Here is a 21998-nt window from a genome sequence, read left to right as displayed (position 1 = left end):
AGTCAATCACGCTTAATTATAGAATTCTTAAATGATGGGCTACTGAAAAGTAGATGCATCTTGTTGGAATAAGTAATATCAATTAATTCTTTTAAGTCATCTTCTATTATACATTCACATACCTATAGGACCTCTAGATCCCTCATTTTTTTGGTGCAATTCATCATGATATTACACATCTCACTCAAGAGAGAAACGTCTAAAATAAAGAGAAACCTTAACATAACTTGAACAGTTATATAAGTTATATGTATATAATCATTCTTATGGATAAAATTAAGTCTAAAGGTATTATAAAAGGAGATAAACTTTTTTATCTTGTTTTTTCCCCTTTTGGGGCACTTCTTCGTAAAATATATAAGACCCTAAACAAAAGTGAAAAGTCATTCCAGAAACAATTTCGAAGCATTGGGCGGGGTTCATAATAACCACACATAAATTAATGGTGGGTCCTTTTATGAAGTTTCAATTTTATTTTATTTTTTAACTTTCTTTTGACACCAAACATTTATATTCATCTAACCTGCTCTTATCGAGTTGAGGAAAAATTATAATTGATATTGATGATGATGCAAATAAAAAATGAAAGACGTATATACCATTTTTGTTCATGTTAAAAAGAAAGTGGGATCTTCTAACTGGTGATGCCGGTTCTGCGCCCATGGATCAAAATCAAATGACCTAACCATATTCCCGTCATTGGTTATATTTAAATGGTTAGTTAACCAATCCAATTAATCTTTTGGAGCAAAATCCTGGGTTTGGAACCGTCCAAAATGATAACTATTAATTAAAATTCCTTTATATGGGGCTATTGATGACGATGGGAAATTAGTTGTGGTATTAAACTATTTAACTCAGACACATGATTAATTGAAGTGTTAATTAATTTGTTTTTTATAGTTTAATTTTGGTTTCCAAAAGGATGGGGACAAAGTGGCTTCTCAAACAGCATAATTCTCCATTGACCTCCCCTTATCATGCTCTTCACCCTCTGTCATGCAACTTTGTCATATATTCCCCACTTTCTAGGGTGGCAGCAGCACGCGCCTCCATTTCATATACATTTGTCATATGGCTTTATCAATAGTCATGTCCTAAAGTAACCACATATTAATATATCCCATTTTTTTAAATAAATAATTCATACTGTTGAAACGCAGTATGGTATAACAGAGTGTTACATTTATACGTGAAAAAATAATTTATTTATCAAAAGAATTTATGTTTAATTTTTTATGTGTGAAACTTTTTTTTTTAATAACAATCATGAATTATGAATAAAATTAATCTCTCACTCACAATATTAAAAAATACTTGTGATCTCTTATAAAAAAAATTATTTGTAAATCAATAATTTGTTATATAATAATGTGGTAATACAGACTAGCTAGTCTTGTAGCAACCTAATCTATTATACGCGCATTGTTTTCCAAGTCCTGTGTGTCTTGCAAAGTTATAAAATGTCAAGTGATAATGGTGTGAACTTAAAAAAAGAGTAGACCATATGATGTTGCTTATTTCCACGACCCATTTTATTTGTCATTTCAGATAATACATATTAAAAATAAAAATAATTAATTATCATATTAATATGTATATACGTTACACTTTGTTTGCCTTTCAAAAAAAATTTAATTATATGAATTTCACGATAAAATAACAATATGATTAAAATATTGTTATTTATTGTAGGAGCAGTTAATATAAAATAATAAATAATTAATATTTTATAAATTAAAATATCACTAAATAAAGTATTATTGAAAAAATTATTTATTATTAAGTTGCAAATAAATTAAGACAGAAAAGTATTCTAAAAGTGACAACTGATCGAGATAGGGGAGTATATGATTTTTTTCTTATATAGACATAGTCACATAGACATACATTTGCCAAAGTTAAGTCGCTCGTTAAGCTATACCTCTACATGTTATTATAAATATAAAAGATTTTAGCCTTATAATGCACTACCCTTTTTTAGTCTATATATATATATATATATATATATATATATATATATATATATTGTAATAAGAAAAACGTACAAATTAAATATCATTGCATGAAGAATAAAGGATTATTAAATAGTGCACTGCTTGTGTGTGTCATTAATATTCTATGTGCAACTAAAGATGAATCAAGTTTTGAGATCTGGGTAGTTGTTAGCTCACACGAATGTGCATGTAGGTACTCAAATGTTTATAGATAGCATAATAGCTTATTATTGGATTAGAAGCTGTGCCATAAAAGTAATTCATTAATAGATAAAATCCCTTCTTAATCAAAGGTTATGGTTTGTTTGGGATATTTGCTAACTGTTCCCGGGTCCTTGCTTGGGCGTGTTTGCAGATATATAATAGACATCAAATCAATATGCATGTCTCACGAATGTGTCTCAGCTTTCTTAGTTTTTATTTATTTACTTTTGGACTTCATCAGAAGGTCCCCATATCACGCATGTTTCAACCATAATGATCATATCTCTTCATGATTTTAATCTAACGGTCAACATAAAATCATAGAAATAAACGAAACTTGAATGACCTAGCGAATTGAATATTAACTTGGGATGAAAACCAGCTCATATAGGAGATCTTATCAATCCATATCCCCCCTACTGATTGTATATTTTTCTCCATTCAGCATCATCTTGTTACTTGTAGATCTAAAGGTTTGACAATTAATGTAAAAGTATTTTTATAAACGACTTTTACTTTATCATAAATAATATATATATATATATATATATGTTAAATATTTTTAATTATTTTATAATATTTCATATAATAATAACTTTAGTATTTTTATTTTTTCTTAACTTACATATTTGCGGTATAAGCTATTAAAAAGATTATAAAAAAGTTTCAGGTAAAAAAATATAGGCTTTCTCTTAACTAATTAAAAAGGAACAATTATACGAATTAAGTAAAATGATCGATGATGATTTTTTTTACTAAAAACATACTTTTTTTATAGTTGAATTTTTTTAATAGTTATAAAATTTGACAAGTCTCACAATTACTAATTAAATATCTCTCACATTATAGAGAGGCATGCGTTACACCACCCCGATCTCTAGCTTTTACAAGTTAAATAAAAAATGTTAATCAATGCTCTTACTGTACAGAGTTAAGAAACTAATAGAATAAGGTTTTTTTTTTTATTGGAACACATAAAATGTATTTCTCATGATTTTTTTTTTTGGGATTTTTTATAATTATTATTTTGAAAACTTTATGTTTTTAATTCCTTTATTAGACATTAAGATCCTAATAAAAAATCAAATATATCCGTTAAAAATAGTTTTTCTCTATCAAAATCAAGTCAAGGCAACATTATAGATTTAATTATCATCCTTGCCATGACATTTACCATTTTCTCTCGTTTCTTCCTACTGCCTATTACCTAATTTGTAAAAAGTAAAAACAAAATGTACAGATTACTAATGTACTACTTCCATAAATTATAACATGTGTCAGAAACTAGGCAAGGTGGACCCACCGATAGAGGGGGAGGGTGAGAATGAGATGCAATGAAGTCAAATGAGTCGAGCCTCGGGGTGAATGAAGAAGCAGTAAAATGAAAACACAAGATGATGGTTGTTGTTACTTGTTAGCATTGTAGCTTGTAGGACCATTTCCAATACAAAAGTCCAACAAATTATCATCATCACAACCCACAACCCTCCACACCCTCCCTTTATATTCCTCCCCTCTCCCAACACCATAATCACCTTTGTCGGTCCCCTTTCTCTCTCTCTCTTCATGTTTCTATTCCAACCTTGATTCACAATCTCCCTCATTCACTCCAACAAAAAAAAAAAAAACACAACCCCATCACTCTCTCTTTCTCGCATTCTTCAACCTTCCTTGTGTTAATTAATTTCATCACAACATGAAAGAACAACAAAAACAAAAAATATTTCAAAGAAGCTCAAGTGCATGCACCGTCACAACAAGAAACAGCCGAAGAATCCTCCCTTCAAACCTAACCCATCACTTCCGCTCCTTCGAATCCGATGATGTCTCCGACAATCTCCTCGTGCGGCGAGGATCCTCGCCTTCGGTCTCAAACTTGTACCAACAGCAACAACACACACCAAAGCTAACGCAACAAAACAAGATATCTTCACTCATACGCTCGTTCTTGAACATCTTCACGTTCCCAACAATGATCCCAACATGCAAGTGGCTCACGATTCCGTCGCAGCTCTCCGTGACTCCTTCCCTTGGCCGAAAAGTCACCGGAACCCTCTTCGGGCACCGCCGTGGACACATCTCTTTCGCCGTGCAGCTCCACCCCCGCGCCGATCCCGTCCTCCTACTCGAGCTCGCCATGTCCACCTCCTCGCTCGTCAAGGAGATGTCCTCTGGCCTCGTGCGCATCGCGCTTGAGAGCCAGAAACTGTCTGCCTCCACTATTACGCGTACAATGCGTAGCAATAGTGGCAGACAGCAGCAGTGCAAGCTCTTTCAGGAGCCTTCGTGGACCATGTATTGCAACGGGAGGAACTGTGGCTATGCCGTGTCCCGTACGTGCGGGGACCTCGACTGGCACGTGCTGAGCACCATTCAGAGCGTGTCCGTCGGTGCCGGGGTCATCCCTCTCCTGGAGGACGGAAAGGCGGCCTCCGCCGCCGCCGGCGGTGGGTCGGAGGGTGAGTTGATGTACATGAGGGCGAGGTTTGAGCGAGTCGTGGGGAGCCGTGACTCGGAGGCGTTTTACATGTTGAATCCTGATGGTAATGGGGGACCTGAACTTAGTATTTTTCTATTGAGAATATAATTATGATCAATTAGTGAAGATTGCTGACAAAAGAAAAGAATTGTCATAAGACTTTCACTTTGTTGTTTGAAATAGTCTTAAGAAAAAGAAAATAGGGGATTCGAATTAAGATTGATGTATTGTTTAGGGATGACCTCTTGTTTGCTGCTCTCTTTTTCTTTTTCTTTTTTTTTCTGTTTTTCTATTATGTCCATATATATGAAGATATATGAAAGAATATGTGATTTATTTTCAGATCAGATTATGTCCATATCTTAATTTTCTGTTGTGTTTACCTGTATGGAGAACTGATGGTGATTACACGAAATAGAATTATTAACTTCAGTTTTAGATTTATTTTTGTGCAGGTACATTGTGTTACATCAAGAGTACTTCCCTTTGTACTATTTTATTAACTGTTTTTTTTAAATAATAATGTGGAGCTACAGCGTTTGTTGGTAATTTAGTAAAAAAATTAAGATAATATATTAAAATAATGTCTGTAAATAGTTTAATACGAATTTTATTATCATTTTAGTATATATCTTTATCTTCTAAATATTTGTGTTCATAACCGTGCCATGCAAAAACCAATCTTAATTTAACCAAAAAAATTCTTTCAAAATGTTCACTAAGTAGTTCTTATTGCTTAATTATAGAGGCGTTTTTTTTGGTAATTATGCGGAGAAATCAACGACGAAAGAAGGAAAAAAAAATGTAGCAAATGTTGTGATGATTCTATGATAGTGATGTGAAAGTGAGAAATTAAAAAAACGTTAGATGAAATTGCGTGTACGAATAAACTGGCGTGCATGACTGTTTGTGTTCGTGCAGGCATTATATATTGCCGTCCATTTAAATAAGTTCCACTTACAGGCTATCCACTTGTCATTTTTAATCAGTAAGATTCATAAATATGCATACGTACACTTGGTTTGTGATATCATTTCGTTAATTAACTATAGGTATTATTTTATTCGGCAATTCAATATGTAAAATGATATATCCGTATATGTAACTCAATTAGGAACTCATTAAATTCACGTTCGGTTTAAGGTCCAAACAGTCCAAATAAGAGCTTTAGGTTCCCCAAAAAAAAAAAGTTCTAAATTTTTTTTAGTATTAATATATCTAAAAAAAATTATTGTAAAATTATATTTAAAAATAAATTTTAATTAAAATATTATAAATAACTGTTAATATTTTATTAGTACCATAAGTAACAATTAATGAGTAACAATTCTTCACCAATATCGTAATCTTGTCTAAAAAAAGAGATTTAATAGTTAATAACTAAAGAAACCCAAAAGTTTTTCTCTTTATTGTCTATTGAAAAAAAAATGTTAAATAAAATTAATTACGATAATTTAATTGATAATTTTGTATCACAAAAAGCCCAAAAAATTAATTTTAAATAAAACAATGATAATTTTAATAAACTATTTTATGAGTAAATAAAAGATCTCATTCTTAAATTTATTTTAGGTCTCTCAAGTCCTTGAGTCGCACCTGATTAAATTTATAAGAAAAAATTTGAGTTCAATTCTCTCACAAGAGAAGATTTAAGTATAATTAAGTCTTTAACTTAATCAACCACTTAATCAATGTTGAGTACCATGTATATTTGCGTTTTGTTTTTAATATTCAACACTCAATTTATATTTTTCCTTTTTTATTTCTCTTTTCTTATTTATCTATTATATCTATCACTTTCACCTTCTATTATTTTCCCTCACGAGTACAACACTCCAATAAATCTATTTTATTTCCTTCTGAGTACAACACTCCAATAGATGTCCACAAACCATTTTCCTCATTCTTATTATTATCTAGTACTTGTGAATATTCTTGTGATTGTTGTACTGTCTAGGTCTCACACGGGAGATTCTGGCTGTAATTAGGTGATGTACCAGAATGAATCTGAAAAATATGCTTCTGTAAAACACAAATAATGAATCATGACAAATCCATAAAAATATTTTTCGTTCATATTTAGTATTTTTGAAAAGTAAATATTAAAAAATCAATTTTCTTTTGTATTTGAAATCAATTTAAAATGATATTATATATTAAATATCTTAAGAAATTGTCTACTTCACAAATGAAATCTTACATGTATCACGCGATAAACAAATAACTTATTCCTACTTTTGGAGCTTGAAACGTCTTCCTTGATCTCTTGAAGGACCGAGGAATGACTACCTATAAAAGACGCTTTAACGCTTAATTAAGGCTATCAATCGAGAGCAATAAATGAGAATATTAAATGAATATGAATAATTTACCTCAAAATTCTTATATCTATTTATACATAGACCCTTATATCTCATTACCAGTTTAGGCAATATATTGATCCCTAATTATCATTAGGATGCTAATATAATTAAGTGACCATCATTATAGTGATGAAGAGTCAGGTAACTGGGGCCCTTCCTTGGAGAGTACTCATGTATTCGGTCTAGTCAAATCCTGAAATTAGATTTCTATAAGGTAGTTCTCTTCTTTCAGGAGAGGAAGTATCTGGGTATTTGGTCTAGTCTTAGGATATTTTTTATCCTCGTCTAGGTCAAGTGTTTGTTTAGCATATGACTAAGAACTGTTCCTCAAAGGGATCTTTTATTCTTTGAATGTTCGAATTCTGCCTAAACAAATACTTATCCAGTATATTACTTAAATCATTTTTCTTAATTTTTTTTAAATAAAAATATATAAGTTATTTCAATTTCCTAAGTCCACAGTCCAAGATGCACGTGCAATAATTTAAAAGTTTATAAAAAACTATATATATATATATATATATATATATATATATATATATATATATATATATATATATATATATATAATAAAAACAATATATACTTGACAATGCATGGTAAATACTTATCATATTCAACTTCGATGTATTGAATTTTTAGTTTTGCAGTTATAAAATTTGGTTGTTGGCGAATATTGCAAGATACGTGCGTATTTCTATTATATATTTTGTTTTTTGATATCTGGACAGTTATTTTATTAATCAGATTTTTTTATCATAGTATTTCCCGGCTCATCAAAATAGTGACTAATATTTATCAAGAAATGTAACCACGTGTAATATAGGTATTTTCCTTCTAATAAAGTGTATTTCATACTCAATGTAAGGTGAGAATTCGAATCCTAAAACACCAGTCACACATCACTACCCCTTATATAAACCTTTGTTGATTTAGATATTATACAAGCGAATACGAATATGTTTCTCGTCCAATCAAAATTAGCATTCATGTCCATGGCAAAATTGAAATTTTCGAAAGATTAACCTCAAGTAGTTAATTATAAATTGAAACCCATGGCACACGGTGTTTTCCCACAAATTATACGATGCCCAACGCCAAGTCAATTTTTCTTCTATGTAGTGTGCAGAAATGATGATTGTAAGCAGGAAAAATGTGAAAATAATTAATTTAAGTTTGACTATAGTAGCAAATAAATTTAATAAGAACAAACATATATACATTATAGTAAGATTTTTTTAGAGTAAAATATATTTTTTATTCTTCTAAAATTTTTAAAATTCAGTTTTAGTCGTTTTAAAATTTATTTTTTTGTCCCTCTAATTTTAAAATGCAACATTTTTTGTCCTTCAAGTGATTTAGATAGTGTTTTATAGAGAGACAAAAATGGTTTAAATAGATATTGTTTTATATAGAGAGAAGAAAATGCTTTAAATAGTACTTGAAGGACCAAAAATGGTGTACTTTAAAATTAGAGAGACTAAAAATGAACAAATATTTTTAGAAGGACTAAAATTGAATTTTAAAAATTTTAGAGAGATAAAAAAAAAATATATATTGCCCCCCTTTTTAAAATTATTTTTTAATTTGTACCCACTGGGACCGTGTGTCGACCATGTGTTTAGCTTAGCCTCTTTGTGCTTTAGCGCTCGAGGTTGAAGGATTATGTTAGCCTCTTTTATATTCTCTTGTTAACCTCTTTGTGCTTTCACACATGAGCCTAAGGGGTTGTGTACCCTCCGGGCTGGGTGTCGACTGAGTGTATATGTCCTTGACTAAGTCATTGCTCAATGACCGGCCCTTCATAAGCTATGATTTTCAACTAGCGACAATCCTCTAGTCATGTCTCAAGGCCTTGTCACTCATCCTTGTCGTAACCACCCGTTATGTGTTTCCGGAGATTTCAAGGCAGCAACTAGATCGTGATACAGGAAACCATCCCAAGAATATGAGGGGTGTATTCCAGAGCACAAAGAGAGCATATAACTCATCATCTAACTTATGAATTAGGTTACACATACATAACTTTAATGCTTTGGCCAAATCTTCCAAACCCTAGAAAAAATCCTATAATTAACAAAACACATTCAACATAGAAAAGTACTTTAATAACTTGTTATGACATTTAAAGTCAATCTTAATTGCATATGAATTATTGATATATAAAACTCCAATTTTAAGTCATGAATCAAACTAATATTACCCTTAAATTTTATTCATTCAATAAGGGGTAACCTAAGAAATAACAAATAATTTGAACTAGGTTATTCTTTTGCAAAATTTTCTTTCTGCCAAAGTCTACAAGATCTAAGCAAGCATCTAATGATTATAATTAGCCTAAAAGATTATAAGCTTTATGCCTCAAAGTACATTCATAAAGTAAGTTTTCCTTCACAATATAGATACAAAAAAATCATCTTAAGATTGATTAAATCTTAAGGCATTAACATAGAGAACAAAAACACAAAGGTGAATAAACCAAATTTTATTGATGACATAAATTACAAATTATAATGTCGTAATGTTTCCTAATTTAATTTGTTAGTGTTAGATTTAGAAATGCAAGATTGAGTTAAATTTAAAATTATGTTATTAGATATATTAACTAGTTAAAAATATTATGTTTTGGTGCCTTATGTGCTTTAGTGGGTTTAGGTGAGGTTAGGCTTTGGTATTGGACTTATGAACAAAGAGATTGGGGGTGTCAATAGAGGAAAATGATAGAAACTTAGAAAAATAATTCATATTGCAATCCAATCATCTCCCTAAGAGCTTAAAAAATGGAAAGTTTCTTTTTCGTTTATTTCCTTCATATGTTCCTCCTTTTCAAGTTCATCCTCCCTCTTAAGTTGAAGCTTGAATACCTACTGTAATGCCCAACTATTTTTAGGATCATTGATAGTAGTCATAAATAAACACAATACTTTTCAATCTGCTTTGGTCTCACTCACTCGTTTCTTGGGAAATTTCCCAGAAGATCACCCATATTGAAATTGTTCTAAGTCAAACATACTTAACTGTAAAATTCTTAAGTGATGGGCTATCAAAAAGTAGATGCATATTATTTATTTAGGTAGTACTAATTAATTCCTTTAAATCATCATCAATTATACAATCTTATACCTGTACAACCTCTAGATCCCTTTCATTCAATTGCATATTAGATTCATTCATGTATGCCTCCCGTTGAAAGCATGTTAAGAATTGCTCTTTATTTATGCCTCATCTCTTTTGCACTAGCAATCACTTCATGTCCTTGTTAGGATGTTACATGGCCACTAGCTTCTACTTGGTTTGTCCTCAAATCACATCTTATTAAGAGAAAGACATGCTCTTATACCAATTGTAACACCTAACTGCTTTCAAGATCATTGTCCGTCCCCACAAACCAATACAAGACTTTTCAACATGTTTTGACCTCACTTACTCGCTTCCTAGAAAGTCACTCATCTTGAAATTTGATATGAACCTTCATTGCAGAAAGGATGACTTAGGATCGTCTAGGATTAAACCTTGATGGAAAATGCGGAAATTGATTAAGGAAAGGATGGAAAATTTGCCAGATTTAAGGGTTGGGAGGTGGCTAATTTCGTGGGCCTTAATAAGGTGGTTCTTGGCATAAAATGGAAGAATGAGATGATAAAATGTAGGTTAAGTGGTGGCTGGACAGAAATATAGAAATGGCAATAACTCAAGCTACAAGGCTCCAAATGAGGTGATTCCAAAACAAGGTGAAAGATCTGGTTTTGAAATTCAATTTAGGCTCAAGAATCACTTAATTTGAGCGCGTAAAATGAGAGTTATGGCCATGAGATAATTCTGGGCAGAAGTGGATTTTCTGGAATTGTGGTTTGAAAGAACAAGGTTGAAGATGAAAGGAAGGAAAGAATCACTCTTTCCGGTGAGGGCAACACACAAAGGTTATGAAAGTCCTTTGTTATAGCCAGGGTGTTCTTGAATCACTCAAGAACTTACGAGAATCACTCTCACTAAGATAAAAGAGATAAACTCTAATTTTCTGAATAAAACTCAACTTGTGTTTATTGATAAAATGGTTCAGCTTATATAGAAGCTTTACATCAGATTTTAGTAATGATCCACTAACCTAGAATTAAAAGAACTTAATGCCACTATCCTAGGGAATTAAAAGAACTTAATGGCTGAGTGTAACTGAAATTGTGGCAACCAAAAGTCACCCCCAACAGCCATCAAGCCAGCCACCATTTGGTCTCCCAAAAGGCTGATGCCTAGGTTGCCAATTGGGCCCTTATTACAACTTGAACTAAACCAAACTAAAGCCCTTTTATTTTATTAACCCAAAACATATTTTTGCTCAGCCAACTTTACAAGGATTGGGCCATTATTTAGACAAACTAAACACTCTAAAATTGAGACAAAGTGGTGCCATTTAGTCCTCCTCTATTTGGGCCATGATACAACTCACAACCTTGGACTTTTCTCCTTGAAACTTGGGCTTGTGTTCAAATAGTATGGGCAGCACTTGTTGAAGAGCTTCCTTGGCTTTCCTTGCTCTAGCCCTTGTCATAAGTCCTCCAAGTACTTCACGTGGATCCTTGCCCTTGCTCTTGGTCATGTCCTCACCAAAATTGCTCCAAGTCAAGCACGCTTAATTATGGAGTTCTTAAGTAACGGAAAACCAAAAATTATATGCATCTTGTTGTAGTATTAATTAATTCCTTTAAGTCATCCTCAACTATACAAACATATACTTGCACAGCTTATGGATCCCTCTCATTCTGTTTTGTATTCTATTCATGTATTCCTCTCGCTAGAAGCCTACCAAGAGCCACTCTTTGTTTGTGCCTAATATCTTTTACACCAATGATCACTCCCTGCCCTAGTCAGCGCCAAGATATTACACTTACACTATCTTGGCTTGTTCCTTATTATCTATAGCATCTTGGGTTACTTTGTTAGATCAAATCTTGAAGCTCTTAGTTTTAGTTTTATTTTGATAATTTTTCAATGTCAAACATGTTTAATAGATGTGGCATTTGTGTTGAATGTTTTTAGACTATGCATGTGTGTGATATAGTCTAAGTCTTTTTCATGCTTTTTTTTTATCAAAAGTGAAGTTGATGAAGTATTGTATTTCTCTAAGTTTCTTAAGTACAACCAATAGAACTTACTTCTAGTTGAAATTCGATTGGAACCATCGAATTAATTGATTGCCTAACCTGGTAATTGAGTGCCCAAGCCAGTTTCAGAAGAATGAAGGATCTATAGCTTAGGATAATCAATTGCCTCATTTGATAATCGATTACCCTGCTCCTGGAATCAAAGAAAAGTTCTTTGGGTGATTATGTAATTGATTATCATATGTGACAATTGATTACCCATAAAGCATAGAAGAAATAGAGATTCTTAGACTGAATCAAAGGATACTTTGATGATTGACTATCCCATTTGGTAATTGATTATCCAGTTTCTAGAAATGCAGAACAAAGGAGATTGTGTGAATTAATCGATTGTCTGGTTTTATAATTGATTAGATCTGTTTTAACTGTCAAAATTTATAAATAGCCATGTGTGTTTTCTTTATTAGAGACTCTTGATACGTTCAATCTTGGAGAAAAAAATTCAAGAGAGCTGTCTAAAAGGATTGCGCTGCATTTAGTCTGAAGATTGAAGTTCATCAAAGAATCATTCATTCTACCATCATGAATTGATCATCTTATGAGAAGAAGTTGAAGATATTGAAGATCTACATATTCAAATGTATTCAATCCTTTATCTTACATTCTTTTAGGCTGTGATTCTTGGTTAAGGTTACCAAGAAGTTAAGAGAATTGATAGAGTTTCAATTTCGGCTCTTTCTCTTGTAGGTTTCAAGCGAAAGATTAGAGTTCTTTTAAGGAATTGTGTGTGCATAGTGTTTTTACTTGACTAATTAAATATTGGAAGTTGTAAAGAGGTCTTAGATGGATGTAGGTCTTGCTTGGACTGAACTAGTATAAACTCTTGTGTGATTCTCTTTTTCTTATAACTCTTAGTCTTGAATTCATCTTGATATTGAAATTGATCTCAAAAGGCCATAAAAACTCTATTTTTAGATATGTTATAATCAATGAAAATTTTCTTGATTGTGTTGATCTTTTTTATATGATTTGTTGAGAGAACTTTGATTAATTTAAAATGGTTGTTTTAATCTAATTAAATAATGAATTGGTAAAAAATTCGAAAGGATCTATTCAACCCTTTATTCCTGATTCCTGGCTGATCCAACATAATTACTAGTTGGTAAGCTTCTTCTTCTTCCTCCTTTGTCCTATTTGTTCATGTTTCTTCTCTTTTCAAGAAGCCATGAAATTATTTTGATGTGGAACTTGAGTGGTGGATCAAAACATGATTGGAACTTGTTTTGATATTGGTATAGGACTCTTCTATTTGAACCTACAACAAAAGTTGGGAAAATGGCCTCTCTTAGAGCACAAAGTTTCTCACTTTAACCTCCCTCTCATGGAAATATCACAATTTTAGGGTAAGGGAAGCTCTATCATATAGTCTATTGTGTTGAGATATTCAATTATTGATTGAATGGTTGGTTAGTTATTGTGTTGTTTTCCTTGTTCCCATTTTGAAACATAAGTTAGAAAATTTAGGGATTTTCAAGATTTAGCTTGATTGAGGGGTTTATTGAGTATATTAATTGGTTAGAAAGGTAATAAGAGTGTTTAATAGTGTTTTGGTATGCTTGAGTTTGATTGTGAGCAATGGATAAATGTTAGAAGTGAAGATTTGCTAATTTTCACAAGTTGTAGATTGCAAGGCTAGGCTTAGCCCGCTGTTGTATACATAGGGTGCATAATCTTTGGGTTCATGATCATGGGTCAAGCTTAGCACAATTAATGCATGCTCAACGCAATGAGTATTAGGGTTCATGTTCATGGGTTGAACTAAGCACGATGAATGCATGCTTAGCACGAAGTATCAAGGTTAATGTTCAAAGGATGAGCTAAACATGATGAACTAGTGCTTAGTCCACCCGAAACTTGTTTTCCTAAGTGCATGTATAATCACTCAAGTTGAGCCCGCTATAGGCGTGCTAAGCTCAGGGACATCCAAAGAGAAATTTTGGAACCTATGTTCCAGCATGTTAAGCACAAGCTAAACGTGTTAAGCACAAGAGTCTTGTGGTCTAAGCCTACAGTAACCTTGTTAAGGTTGACCCTTTGGACAACAAATACTTCTAGTTAATTACAGGTTGGGCATGTTATGTAGTTTCCTTTTATATTCATTCCTTATGTGATTACTATTGCTTGAATTGTAAGTATACGTTGTCACATTGAAGCCATGAGCCATGTTTAAATGTTTTGTATGAGATAAGTGTACTATTGTTATTAAATTAACTACACTATTAGAATGATTATGATAATATTGGAAAAAAAAGTTTTATCTTAATTATATGTATTTTAATAAGTTTTGGTTATGTTGGTTGAGGTGATGGTGGAAAATCCCTTATGAAGATTTCTCACTTAGCTTAGTAGACCACTAGATGGGTTTCTAAACTTGGTGACTATGAGTAAGGTGGACTCATATGTTGGTGATTTTGGTGAATGTGTATGATCGAGGCCATACCCGAATCAAATAAACATGAAAATGCAGTAACTAGGAAGTGATCCTAGGTCGTTTCCCAACGAGCAATGATAAACCAATTGTTCATAATATACTTGCAGTAACAGTAACGATTGGGGGGGTTTGTTTGTTTTGTGATTTAAAGAGCAGAACAAGTAAACTGGAATACGAAACTAATAATATTAAAAATGGGTTGTTTCCTCTGATTCAGAAGCCATTCTCTTATCCTGGGTTATGGAGAATTCGTCCTTAACAGTTAACCACTTAATCCAACCCTATTTAAATTTACTAAGCGAAAATCAACCTAGGGTTGTCAATACGTGATTAGGCACCACATACACCAGTTAGCCCTTCGTCCTTTAAGCATGAATGCAAGTTAGGCTCAGAGGCAATTAATCGAACACGAAGCGTGCACTGATTAATATGTTCACGAATTTGGGTTAACTGGTGAAGGGAAAACTACCAGGGAACCACATTATAAATGAAACCTCAAAGAGAATTGGGCTTCTTCCTCAGAAGGAAACAACACCAGAATAATTAGCCTTCCATAGATTCAAACAAAAAACGTAAATGAAACATGAAGCAGAAACGTAAATAAACAGAAACGTAAATGAAAGTAGAAGAAGAAACAAGAACGAAATTGTAATTAGAAGCAGGAAATCGAAAATTGCATTAAGAACGAAACAGTAGCATTAGAACAGAAAAACTTCAAAACCATAAACCCTAAGCTCTGAATAATAGTCTAGCAGAATGCCCTGCACGAATAATAAAAAAACAACCACTTTGCTTCCAAGGATGTAGACACACTTGACAAACCTTGTAAATCTCGTATTTGTGTGTATGCGTGTGATTACTCTATTTTAGAATTTTAATTGCTATTGTTAACAACTAGTATCAAAGCACGCTTAACCCTATTGCAAAATTTGAAATATAGAAGTTCAATGGAACTAGGAAATTGAATTGTGGCTGAGGGTTAAGGATATGTTGACACAACAAGGTTTTCTAAAGGCGTTGCATGCAACACAACCTACCAATATGGACGATGCATATTGGGAGGATTTAAAGGAGAAGGTTACGATGACCATTCAATTGTGTTTGAAAGACGAGGTCATGTATCACTTTATGGACCTAACGTCTCTGAAGGAGCTATGGACAAAATTGGAGAGTTAATATATATTAAAGGAGAAGGTTACGATGAGCATTCAATTGTGTTATTTGCCTAATTCCTATGAGCATTTAGTGACAGCACACACACACACACACACACACACACACACACACATATATATATATATATATATATGAGAAATATACCCTCAGTTTGGATGAGATCATGGCTGCACTTATGCCCCAATGTCAATGTAAACAAAATACAAGGGAGTGTTCTCAAGGAGAGGGTCTGTATGCGAAGAGGAATCAAGACCGTGGGAGGACACAAGGAAAAAAGGGGTTTTGGGAGGAGGAATAAGTCCAAACCCAGAAACAAAAAATTAGTTAATTATTACAATTTCAAACAACAAGGGCATATAGAAAAGAATTGTCCAAAGTTGAAGCATACTGGTGAAGGGGAATCTCACTCTACAAATATGGCAAACACTGACGATTCAGACTACTACAATGAGGAAGTTGATCTTTCAGTGTCATGCAGTCAATTGATAGGTGTGTGGATTATTGATTTAAGATGTTCTTAGCATATGACACCCAACAAGGAGAGGTTCAATACATACAGGTCAGAAAATTTTGGCAATGCTTATTTGGGTGACTACAAAGATTAATTTCTTCATTGGAATTGCAAATAATTTTATCATTGATATTTAGGCATTGGTCTTATGTCGTTGGACCACTACAACATAAGCAATCTTTAGAGCATTGAAGTTGTGTTATATTATCATGACACAATGAAATCTCTATCTTCATGTCAATTTCTTCCAAGATTCAACACATATTAGCTCATAACTTCTTCATGAAAGATGTAGCTATTTTTATTTGCTTTCCAAATCCACTGAGATAATCTCAAATGCACTTTGGTAGCTCAAGCAATCTTCAAATTATTGCACACATGTCAAGTTGCCAAGGTAGATCAGTGTCTTAAACTTTAGTCTCAAATTTTTCTATGATCCAAGTTGTATAAGATCACTAGTTATTCATGAAAGATCAATATCTTTCTTCAAGCTTTCCATCCATCAAGAACAACTCAAATGCATTTATGGAACTCTAGATACAATTTTCAGAATGAACTCATCTTGTTGATGATATTCCATTCTAAGTGTGTTGCAACTATGTTGTTCTTCGTGTCATATTCATTGTACAAATCCTCATATTATTCCTTCTTGTAATGTTTCTTTGAATTTAAAGATGACTATTCAATCTTGTTTATTTTTGCACATGTTGCTTCTTCATAATTTCTCATAATTGTTCTTTTAAGAGCAATGTTCTTCTTGTCCTTGAGTTATTGATTCATTTTCATGACTAAAGTTTTCTCTTAATTCAATAAACATATTAACTTCATTTCAGTATACAACCAAACATATTTTGAGTCTTCTTTTGAGCTGTCAAGCTTGTCATCTTTCTGAGTGACTCATACCAGCCCTTTGAGATTACTTCAATTATTGTTCTTCAAAAAACTTGTCTTTCTCAATACATTTACACAAACTCACCAATAGGCTTAAACTCGGAAGGTTTATGATTTATGTTTAGAAGGTTTTTCATAATTAAAACACAAAGAATTTTGGACTCAACAATGGAGTCTTTGCTAAGAACCAGACATGAGAGCTAGTTGAGCTTCCTATGGGAAAGAGGAAACCTCTATTATCAAAAAAATAAAGGGAAAAGTTCAAGGCTCGCCTAGTAGCAAAAAGGCATTCAAAGAAGAAGAGGATTGACTATGATGAGATTTTCTCCCCAATCGTAAGACATACTTCTATCAGGGTGGTGATAGCCTTGGTAGCCAGTCAAGATATGCACTGGAAGAAAATGGATGTGAAAACAACTTTAACTCAAGTGACCTAGAGTAGCAAATTTACATGGAGTAACCAAAGGGATTCAATAAAGGTGGATCAGGTCTGTTGGTTTGTAAGTTAAAGAGGTCTTTGTATGGATTGAAGATATGAGTATGACTATTATTTTTATGCGAGGAGCCTTGGTGATGGCTATTTTATTTTTATGCTACTTTATGTAGAAGATATGTTGATTGCTAGTAATCATTTGTGTGATGTGAATGAGTTGAAATCCATGTTGGGCAAGGAGTTTGACATGAAAGACTTTGGCCCTACAAAAAAGATTCTTGAGATGGAGATTCATAGGAACGAGAGGTTCAGAAGACTATGGCTCTCACAATAGGGCTATGTTAAGAAGGTTTTGGACAAGTTTGGCATGGGAAATGCTAAGCCAATGAGTATTCCACTTGCAAACCACTTCAAACTTTCTTTAGATTAACGTTTGAAGACAAACAAAGAGGTGGAATACATGTCAAAGGTTCCCTATGCTAGTGCACAGTTGCTTGATGTATGTTATGGTTTGCACTAGACCAGATTTGGCACGTGTTGTAGCCAAGTCTATAAGTTTATGTTGAATCCAGGGAAGTGACATTAGGAAACAATGAAGTGGATCTTAAGGTACTTAAAGGGTACAACAAGTCATGGTATTATGTTTGGAAGTCAGAAGGGTGATCCTTTAATTTTGGAATACGTGGATTCTAACTATGTTGGTGATTTGGATGACAAAAGGTCTACAAGGTATGTCTTTACCCTTGCAAGTGGGAATGCTTGTTGGAAGTCCAGCATTTAGTCTATTGTGGCAATGTCAACAACTAAAGTAGAATACATGGCAATAGTAGAGGCTAGCTAGTAAGGAGGTTGTATGGCTCACCGACTAGTAAAGGAGCTAGGCATTGAGCAAGAACCAAGCATATTCGAAAAGAATAAGGTTATCATGCTAGAACCAAGCATATTAATGTGAGGTTACACAAGATCAAGGAATAGATGACATCTAGTCAAATTTTGCTCTGGAAGGTTCACACTTTAGAGAATGAAACTGATATGTTAACCAAGGTAGTCAAACTGACAAATTCAAACACTGCTTAGTCTTGTTAAATGTTGCTCGGTGCTAGACATGACTAGAACCCTTGACCTAGGAGACTGTGAGGTGGACTTGTTATCTTCCACGGACTGAATATTCGCCTAGGTAGAGATTGTTGTGCATGACTCATATGTTAATGGGCAAATATATGCTAAAGCGTAGTGGAGTAGATTGCAACAAAGCATAAGCATCTGCCACTTGGATGAGGGGTTGTGTATCCACTTGGTCCGATATAAGGGTAATATTGTAAATCTATATTGTAGTTCATTCTTTATAAATTGATGTAACCTTATTTATCAAATGAATAATAGAAAACAATCGCATCTCAAGACAATTTATCTGTCAATCTGAAATTGACAAACCTAATAAAAGTCTGCATCACTACCCTCCACACTTCAAACTATTACTAAATTTCAAAAAAATAAAGTTGTACTGAAGTGGAAAGCAAAAAAAAAAAATTAATAAATACTTCAAATTCATGTTTTAGAAATTTCAATTGTGTTAAGAAGAATGCTACTAATATACTTTCTAAGACAACCCTCTAACATTTTTTATCGTTGGTTGAAATTTATTAGAAACTATAAAATCAAGCTAGAAAGTCATTAACTAAGATATGAGAACACAATGTTTTTGTATTTTACAACAAATTTTAATTAATAAAAAAAATGTGTTCAAAAGAGTGTACTAGAGAGTGATTTTTTTAGCATTTTTCTTGTGTTAAAACTTAATGAAGAGAGTCTTGTTACCTTCATGAGTAATCATACTTGACTCAAACTTGAGTAATCATACTTTAAAGAAAGGTTTTAAAGGAAAATTATTTAGAGAAAGCATCTTAATTTTGCTTTTCTTTTTTTAATGTGCAATTGATCCAAAATATTCATCAATTTTGCTGACTACCTTTAGTAAAATATCTATTTTTAACCACATTTTTTTCATTCACAAATTCAAACTCGGAATTGTACTTAGGATATGTTTAGTAAGACCTTTGAGGAGCTTATGAGCTCATTTGACCAAAATAAGCTTATTTGGTATATGAGCTTATTTTAGTAGTTTATTTTGATAAGCTACTTAAAGTAACATATGAAAAATAAGTTAACTTATACGTTACTAACTTTTAAATAAGTTAACTTATACGTTACTAACTTTTTTTCTTTTCAATTTTATCCTAACTATCTTATTTAAAATTCTATTTTATTTTTTTATTCAATTTAAAAAATGGGACAATCAAGCATCAAACGAAAATTTCAGAGAAAAAAAATGACTTCACTAACTGGTTGCTTCCTCAATAGGCAAGTTGATCATTACTCTTTCTAATTCACCGAAAAAGAACCAATGCAAATCATTCAAAGTGCGAGGAGCACATTGTAATGCTGGTAGATATATAAAATTTTCCAGCATATGTGGAAGACTGCCACCTTTGTGGCACACAAAGTAAATGTATCAGATATCGACGATAAGATTCCAATTTATATGTCGCTACTAAATATGGAATACGACCTTCTGAGCTTACACTCAACGAAGAATAATTCTAAAAATCTCCAACTAATATTCTTTTAAATTTTCTCAATTATTAAATAAAATATTATTAATTATTTTTTTATTTTTAAAATACTAAATTTATTTATTTATTTATTTCAATACTTTCTTAAAATATTAAGAAAATTATTTAAAAACATTATATAGGATTTTTTTTTTCATTTACTTTCTTTATAGCAATATTATTTAACACATTTTGTGTCCTTTATACGTTTAGTCTAATGTAGTCATGCCTCTATATTTTTATATTGTTGAATTTAATCCCCTCAATTTTTTTTCTTAAAAAAACATGTGAATTTAATTCCTCTCAACTTAAAAAAAGAAGATTAAATTCACGTGTTTTTTTTTTTAAAGTTTGAGGATCACATTTATTAATTAATATAAAAACATGGGAACTTTGATTACGTTTGACTGAAATTATATGGATTAAAAACAAAATTTTATATAAAAAAACACGATTCCATAATCTAAATTTGTTCAGACGAACTTTCAATAGAGAGTTCAATTGATCTGATCAATAAATATAAAATAATTATTATGAAAATAATATTTAATTAAATGTGTGATTTTACCACTAACAGCTTCCCCAAAAAATCCTTTTCTAGATGATATATTTATTTATGAAATTTAAGTTCCATATTAAGTTTTTAAGCCTTTTTTGGGTAAGATGAGGTAGGTAGAGTCCAAATACATGCAAAACTATTTTTAACTTTTTAAATAAATAATTAATAATAAAATTTCACTTAAATTATTTACATATATTAAAATTGTGTATTCAGCAAATATATATATATATATATATATATATATATATATATATATATATATTTCTTAAATTTGTGTAATCTTACTAATGAAAATAATATAACAGATAATATATCATATTATAATAAAATTATAACCTAATTATAAAAAATAGATAATAATTATTTAATTAGAGACCTAAAATAAAAGCCACAATTGCCTTCCGATTGCCATGAACATGAAATTGACTAATAATTGCTAATTGAGGGAAATAGAATTGCCAAGAAGGAATTAAGAGTATATAAATAATTATATACTATCACAAACATGATTAGAATCGTAGGGCTAAGGGTTTAAAAATTTGTTCCTTGACTTGTGACTAGTAGGTGGGAAAGCAGAACCTCATATATACTAGGATTAGATTAAATGGAAATCAAAATTCATGTGTATCAAAATTCAAGAAGATATTTAATATTATGATTAATTATTTTTAATTTTATTTTAATTTTTTTGGGTATGTTTGATTTGATATCATAAGTGAGAATAAGAAAGGTTGTCTTGTCGGAAATATTCGATGAGATTTGTGAAGCTTAAATAGCACAATTTCAAACGTGCTTTGAGTGTGCTATCAGTGGCCAAGAACAGTTGAATGAAGACAAGTTGCAATTTGATGTGAGGTAGCATGATCATCACATGGGGAAGAAAATATTGGTCAAGTTGTGGTGATGATTCAGACAAAGATATTGGCTGTGTCGGATGTGCGAAAGATCACAGCTGAGCAACGTGTATATAACCCAAATTTCGATAGTAATTCCTCACTGATGAGGCAAATAGCAGAAAGTGATATAAATATTGCACATAAATCTGTTTTTCTCTTCAACCATCTTACGTAACATAGATTCCGCAAACATATATAATTTCTAAAGATATGAACCAAGGATTTGTTCACGTTTGAAGGATATATATATATATATATATATATATATTCTTCATTATTATTAC

General features: G+C 31.9%; 1 protein-coding gene across 1 annotated transcript; it reads left to right on the top strand.

Annotated features, from left to right (window-relative positions):
• Window positions 1-3708: 3708 nt before the first annotated feature.
• LOC114370094 (protein MIZU-KUSSEI 1-like) lies at window positions 3709-5027 on the top strand. Its single transcript, XM_028327378.1, has one exon. It carries the CDS (start codon window positions 3898-3900, stop codon window positions 4786-4788), a length of 891 nt encoding a protein of 296 aa, XP_028183179.1. The 5' UTR covers window positions 3709-3897; the 3' UTR covers window positions 4789-5027.
• Window positions 5028-21998: the final 16971 nt, after the last annotated feature.

The sequence above is a fragment of the Glycine soja genome, chromosome 10 (assembly GCF_004193775.1).
Source record: "Glycine soja cultivar W05 chromosome 10, ASM419377v2, whole genome shotgun sequence".
In the NCBI taxonomy this organism is placed as follows: Eukaryota; Viridiplantae; Streptophyta; class Magnoliopsida; order Fabales; family Fabaceae; genus Glycine; species Glycine soja.
Note: the sequence above shows the minus strand (reverse complement) of the source record. Positions and strands in the feature narration are given on the sequence as shown.